This window comes from Crinia signifera, chromosome 2 (genome assembly GCF_055691185.1).
Source record: "Crinia signifera chromosome 2, ASM5569118v1, whole genome shotgun sequence".
NCBI lineage: Eukaryota > Metazoa > Chordata > Amphibia > Anura > Myobatrachidae > Crinia > Crinia signifera.
In genome coordinates this window covers 7,467,197-7,474,693 of record NC_139218.1, presented here as the reverse complement: position 1 = coordinate 7,474,693, position 7,497 = coordinate 7,467,197, and the positions used below count along the sequence as shown (strand labels likewise).

Below are 7,497 nucleotides of genomic sequence, written 5' to 3'. Positions count from 1 at the left end.
TAAGTACAAAATCCCTTTATTATATATGTCATGTCTTATGTGCACAGCGTTATCACACAGAGACGCATCTGCTTGTTACATCGTGTATGTATTTATTATATAGGTCTGTGTGTGAGGTGGGCTGGGTAACAGCGGAAATGGCCACCATACCGGGCAGATCTGCTGGATGAACCGTGCACACTACAACATCAGCAACTGCGACTCACACAGATGGAACTCCACAAATATGGCCGCTGTGGGAGAACAGACACGTGTGGTTACTGCAAAATGAAAATGGTCACATTCTCTGTGCCCCCCCCCAGTGAGTGCTTCCATTGGGGGTCAGTGGTTACAGCTTCCTCCTCAGGTGTAATAAGCTCTCCTCCTTCCGCTGAGGCCCGTGCACACTGGGCAGCTGGAACGGATTCTTCTTACGCTCCAGGATATTGAACGGACAAACCTTCAGGTGCTCAGACATGGAGGAGATGTCCTCAAACTCCCACCGGTGGACAGGAGAGAAGAGGCTGCTGAAGTTCCAGACCTGAAACGGGAGAAGAGAGCATAGGTCATGGAGTGGTCTAGCCGTGTACTGGAGGCGTGTCCTGAGGCAGCGCCGTGTGTTCCAGTACCATGTTCTGCAGGCCCTCTGGGTCTCACATACGTCCTCAGTAATCACAGAGTATGGGAGAACCTCACGTGCACGCAGCCCGCAGTGCGCATGGCCAAGCCCTCCGTGTGGCCACGGTCAGTGGCGGCCTGTGATCGCAGGCCATACGCTGGCTGATTGACAGCCGGACAATGTTTGTTGGCGGGATACCAGCGTTATGATGTGCAACACAATGACGCAGATGGGCCCAGCCGTTGGGAGGGTGGTCCGATTACACCATCAGCGGCCCTGATCTCCCCACGGCCATCGAGGTGCCGAGTGAATGTTGGCTTACAAGGCGCCACACACGGGGGGGGGGGATCAATTGGATGTGAGGATCGCATTCACAGCTGTGCACAGGGGCGGCCCTTCACTCAGATGGGGAGGGGCTAACTGACCACAGGGCTGCAATCAGGTCCGAATCGGCCCCCTAGTATATGATGGCAGATAAGCCCATCTAGTCTCCCCATGTACACGCACACATATACACTCACCCACATGTACACACACACACATATACTAGTTAATTTTATTGGGAGCCAGTTAACCTACTATTGTGTGAGAGGAAACCCATGAAAGCGCGGGGAGAACACAAAAACCCCACACAGTTATGGCCATGGTGGGAATGGAACTCATGACCTCAGTGCTGTGAGGCAGTAATACTAGTAACCATTATGATTATAAACACAGATTATATAGACTAGGCAGCGTATACCGGAAGTAGATATTTGATACTAGGACTTTATATTCCATAACCCGACAGGACACGGGCAGAGAATCTCCACTGTGGCATTATTAGTACATACTGTATTATTCTCATTTCTTCACACCCTGATTGTTACATCGTTATATAACCTGAGGTAATTAATACTATATCAGAGCTTATAGTAAGGTACAATTATACATTTAGTTTCAAAATCCTTCTCTGTGGACCTATATAATATATATTATTATTTCAGTTACACTATTTGGGCAGCGTTGTGCCACAGTAGTTAGCATGGCCAACTTACAGCACTGAAGGCATAGGTTTTGTATCTGTGTGGAGTTTCCATGTTCTCCCACCAAATGTATAATAGGTCTGTAGAACAGAATTTAGAGTGTTAGCCCCCTGGGCCATGGTCTGGTATAGTGATGGAGGACATGTTCTGTACAATGCTGCGTGCGATCGTCTGCACTCTATAAATAAATAATGATCTTTATGGATCTTTTACATGAACCTTTATACTAGTACTGTATTTTATCTCTCTCAGGCAGGGGTAAAAGTGTGTGTGTTTGGGGGGGGTGGAACTGAATTCCATGACCTACAGCACAGGTCTTCAACCTGCGGCCCTCCAGATGTTGTGGAACTACATGTCGCAGCATGCCCTGACAGTTTGGGCATGCTCTCATAGGAAATAATTTGGCAATGCATGTTGGAACATGTAGTTTCACAACATCTGGAGGGCCGCAGGTTGAAGACCCATGGCCTACAGTATAATGGTGAGGTGGAACTAGTTGAACCTCCACCTTGGCCATTCACAATAATTCTAACAGACAGATAAGCATTATAATTTGCAGGAGGTGCCAAAACCCTACCAATGGCCCTGGCTCAGCCTAATGAGGGGATGGGGGATTAGGTGGCAGAGGGTAGTGAGAACCACCACCTGCCTAGGACCACTTCCAGCCCTGCTCTCAGGCAAAATGAATCTCTGCTTCCATCATCTGCTTCACAGTCTCTGAGATCTCGGACATCTCAATGAAGACCCCATGTGAGCATATAACAACCGTATCTCTTCAATACAAAATATACTTAACTTTATGGCTATATATTGTAATAATAATTATAAGAAACATTTCGATCCTCCACCTGCAAATGATCTTGGATTCTGTCCATGACCACACAGTCTCTGAGATCAGACCCTTACCTTCCTCCGACATCTCCATGAGGTTCCCCCGTGTGAGTAAGTCTTCTTCTCCCAGTACAAATGAACCATCCCCCTCTCTTGCAACAGCATGGCACACACGTCTCTCATGAGAGAAGACACTTGGGAGAGCTGACAAAGGCTGAAGCTATCCAGGAACCCGGCAATATGCTGAAGGATCTCCAATGGGAGGCCGGTTAGGGAATCTTTGCTCTTTCCATGATGGCTCCTTGAAAGGTTGGGCCTTACTCCCTCATACAAAGCACAACTGACCTGCGGCCTCAGTGCAAATGTCTTCAGCTGTTTGCTATAGATAACGTGTGACCTTTGCCCTTCGGGACGAAATCTGCTTTGCAAGAAGGTACAACCCAGGTAAGATAGGGGGCAACGTTGCTGGAACCAACCTCCAAGACAGGACTGTATGTCAGAGTGGACATTCTTAAAGTGGGAGGCAAACTCGTCTCTGCGGAAGAAGAGGTTACAGGAGAACGTGAAGGAGGAATTACTCTTGTTGTGCCTCATGTTTACACAATCACACCCCAAGTCCAAGTAAAGGCCTACGTTTCTTATATTCTTTTCAGCCAGAAGATCTAATAGAACCGTCTTATCAGAGAATGGATCTAAGCCAAAATTATAAGTCTGCGATGGAAAGTCAATAAGCAACCCATCAAGGGCCTTCATCTCCGATATGGCATGACCCTTCAGCTCCCGCTCAAGGGCACATAGCAAGGTGGTGTTAACAATGTCTGACAGTGGCAAGTCTTCTGCCAGAACCCCAAGATCAGAAGTGTCCACCAGCTTCTGCGCTTTGTCCCTCTTGGGACGATCATCCCCAAGTTTGGCTCTTCTGCCGCAGTAGCTTGTTGGCACCCTGAAGGTGCACTGGGTCTCCACTTCGTGGGCCTCTAGATTTCCGTAAACAAAGTCTTTATCTTTAGGGGTACACGCTGCCATCTGTCCGAAATGGATGAGCATTCTGCCATGGTGCACAATGTACATGTTGTAACTTCCACAATCCACTTCAGATTTCAGCCGTTCTAGGACGCCCTCTTGCCATGGAGCAAAGCCTGTTTTCTCCATCGCCAGTCCGTAGGCCTCCTCATTTTTTTGTACTTCCTTCGGTTCTTGAGTTTTTTCTACTTTTACATTGGGTGTGTTGCCAGGTGGCTGACTAGTGCCTGCAGATGGGCTGCTGCTTTGTTCACTACTTGACTCCAGACATTTGGACGCTAATTTTTCTTTGCTAAAAATATTTTCCCATTGTTTGAACTTCTCTAAATTGATGCCATCCTGCCCCCGAGCCAGAGCCTCACGTTCAAACTGAGTCAGTTCCAGCATTCCTTCATTGTTGTCCACCAAGTTTCCTCCATTTTGAAGACCATATCCCCCTACAGCTTCCACATCCAGGTCCATGTTGGGTGTTTCCACATTTATTGTATTTTTGGGGTGTTCGGAGAGCTCTGGGAAAAGTTCGGCCATTTTAAGGGAGCCAAAGAGAATCTTTTGATCCCTGAGAGATAAGGCCACATCCAGACATTCCTCTTGGTCTTCTTCCTTCAGAATATTCTTGTAAAGGGCTTGATCCTTGTCAATTATGGGCCAGCGATTCCATTCCATGGAGCAACAGACCACACTAGCCGGGCAAACCCTCAGGTGCCTCGCCTGCTTGCTGCGGGACATGGAGAAGGGGCAGCCAAATACAGAATTGAGGCAGGGGACCCATTCATTGGGGCAAAGCAGGTGGTGTTCCTCTTCCTTGCATAGGTGAAACTTGGCGCCGCAGTGCAAATGGCAGCTGGTCATCGCACAGGAGACGCCAGTGTTGATGGGGGCTTGGCAATGCTTGCTGAAACATTTCTCGCAGTGTCTATGATGTCCTGGTGGGGGTCTCTGTGTCCTCCTCTTAATATATTGACAAACGAGAAAGATAAAAGACAATGTCAATAGTTTTACCCATGATATACTGTATACATCCTTATTTAACCACTCATTGCTCATGATGTCTACTCATGGAATAGTTAGAAACGTGGACTAGCTTGAACCTCCTCAAACTAACCAGCAATGTTGGCAAATCCTGAAGGAGATCAATCAGATTTAATATCAGACATTTAGGAACATCTAATGATGAGCTGAGTTGAGTGTTGGGTGATCAAGGAGAAAGACCGGGAAGACAAATGTAAAATAAATCAGTTAAATTAGATGTCAGCTCCATCATTCTGTCTGATCTCCAGGATAGAACCGATTATATCATATTTCCTCCTAGATTTATTTGATATAATGTTTTATCATATGAGTTTTTATCATGATGTCAGCCAACCTGTAGGATTTACACACTGTTAAAACTTGTTTAATTGACTACTGTGGAATATTTATACATATGTGACCGAGTTTCCATTTGGATAACAGAGAGAAAGAGATCAACTTCTCTAATCCAGGAGGAACAAAGGAACCTTTACACAAGATCTATATTCCGCACACCTGTTGGTTTGGCTACTTTTGGCTCTATAAAGAAACCTTTATGTGCATGATATAATTAGAGATGTGCAGGTCTGGCTTTATTCAGATTTACGGGATCTTATTGGCTATAGACTGTCACATGTTTTAGCTCCAAAACATAAGACAGCCGGATAGCCAATAAAATCCGTTTTTTGAGATCCGTGTAAATCCGGGCCCTCGCCTCTCTAGATATAATGCTTGCAATAGTTAGCGCCCTCTTCACTGAGGGATTAAGATATATTCTTCACAAGATACAAAGATACCTTTACAAGCATGATTTAGATTCAGTGTAGTATGACATTGTGTCCGTATATGTGTGTTTATAGGGATTACATATGGATGACAAACGGACGGGATGCCGGCAGTCAGAATACCGATGCCGACATCCCAATAGAGGGAATACAGACAGGGGTACTATAAGTTAACTAATCTTTTGTTCATAACATTTGCAGTGATCCCATATGGGTGCCGGACGGGATCCCGACAGTCATTTACCCGACGTCTGGATCCCAACTGTCAAAACACAGACAGACGGGTTCCCAACGGCCACCTGCTATTTTCCCTCGTGGGGGTCCATGACCCCCATAGAGGGAGGATAGAATAGGTGGCGAGCGTAGCGAACCACCGTGCCCGCAAGGGGCTTTGTTGCACTCGCCATGCTGTCTGAGTCCGGCCAGTCAGGATCCCGACGTTGGGCTAATGACTGTCCAGATCCCGACTGTCGGACCCCTATGTCACACCCATCCCATATTAGGGGCAGATTTTACAATGAGTGATATTTTTATTATCACTCATTACAAATTAAAAATGGTTCCAGTCAGTTTCTAAAGGAGCTGATTGGTTGGAGCACATTTATCATTTGTAATGAGTGATAAAAATATCACTCGTTGGTAAATCTGCCCTTTTATTTTAGCGCAGCGAGCCACCGAGCCCGAAGCGTGGTGGGGACTGGAGCTGTCAATCTCCGCTCCGTCCTCTCTCTGCTCTGCTCCCACGCGCTGCTGGCCACGCTGCTGGCTGCTCTTCCTCCTCCTGCCCCAACGCCACACAGCTTCACTCTCCTTCTCCTCCTCCTCGTCGCGCTGACCCCCAACCCCGGGCTTCCTCTTCCTCTCCAGGGACCAGGCACATCTCTCCATCTCTCCATGGCTAATGTGGGCTCCTTGTTCCGCCCCTCCCCCCTACACAGGCACAACGGGGATCCACGGCACAGAGGGGAGCGGGCGAGCAGGGCGGGGGAGCCGGCGGCAGAGCTCCGGCACCCGGTGACATGTTGGCGCCTGGAGCTGGTGCTCCGCCGGCTCCACCCTAGCTACGCCTCTGATGTCAACGCTCAGACCCGTTTTAAATACCGTTTAAAATAATGGGTTTTTTTTAAACGTTTAGGCAGTGAGAAAGTGGTTTAATTATTAAAGTATTACATGTTATTGCATTTTGATGTTAATGTGATTATTATCTTATTACACTGTATAATGCTATGGAAATGTTACTAGATTACGATACTTTATGATGACGATTATTACAGTATTACATATTCTGACAATGTCATGTACATATGATGATTACAATATCACACATTTGCCTTTACCATTGTGTAACGGACGGGTCAGTCTCCGCCCACGCTGTCTTCTGGTTCCGCTCCAGGAATTATTAGAGTTACCACAGGAGAAACGCACCTAAAATAGATCAGGAAACTGAATCAGAGGTTACATGGATTATATGGATGTAGAGGGGTCATGCCCACAGGTAAGTCACTGCTTAGCGGGTGGCTGCAAATAACTGTCACAGTTTCTGGACCACCCAGCAGGTCACATGTTCCAGGTCACCTAGCCGGTGCACAGGGGGGGTTCACCAACTGTCACCAAAGGCCAAGTTAGACCTCATGGGGCCCTAGGGAAAATACCAGTTTGGGGCCCTCAAACTATTCCTAGCAGTATATTGTTGCTGCTGATGGCACCTTGGCTCGCGAGCAGTGTACAGATAAATGCCGAGCTGCGTGACCATCGGCGCTGTGTACACATCTGAATCAGGCTCTAGGTCTTGTGGAAGTAGCCTAATACCTGTGTCACATGTACATCACCTGACTGCCCACATACAGCGGATGAGACCATGTTATGGGCAGGTCCATGTGATGTCATCGTGATGTCATGCGGTAGTTGTGTAACGCTCCTCTGGGAATGTTTTGGATGGCCAGGATATATTTATGGGACCTGCTGGGCCCTAGGGAGGGGCCTAGTTTGCCATGTGGAAAACCCGCCTCTGTCTGTCACATATTCCAGAGCACAATGATGATGCATTGTGATTGGATTGGGTACATTTTGTAACATAACTCCAATACGAAACGACTGATTACAATGCACATGTATGGACCATACTTAATTTGGTAAATGATGTTCAGACAATGACATCATAGAAATAAGTCACTCATTACAGTCGTCCTGGTATTAATATACATACAGGTTACTTACACAATGT

General features: G+C 47.0%; 1 protein-coding gene across 1 annotated transcript; it reads right to left on the bottom strand.

Annotated features, from left to right (window-relative positions):
- Window positions 1-328: 328 nt before the first annotated feature.
- On the bottom strand, window positions 329-6,689 carry LOC146058361 (F-box only protein 40-like). The gene is made up of 3 exons (XM_083170645.1): window positions 6,611-6,689; window positions 2,530-4,428; window positions 329-520 (listed from the first exon to the last, which is right to left on the bottom strand). The coding sequence occupies exons 1-3, from the start codon at window positions 6,611-6,613 to the stop codon at window positions 329-331; spliced, it is 2,094 nt and encodes a 697-aa protein (XP_083026771.1). The 5' UTR covers window positions 6,614-6,689.
- Between the last annotated feature and the right edge of the window lie 808 nt (window positions 6,690-7,497).

What these genes read in the sequence shown, in the direction of transcription:
- LOC146058361 (XM_083170645.1), bottom strand. An exon ending in CATGGAGATGTCGGAGGAAG is followed by an intron (nt 521 to 2,529) that starts GTAAGGGTCTGA and finishes CTCCCGTTTCAG; the next exon opens with GTCTGGAACTTCAGCAGCCT.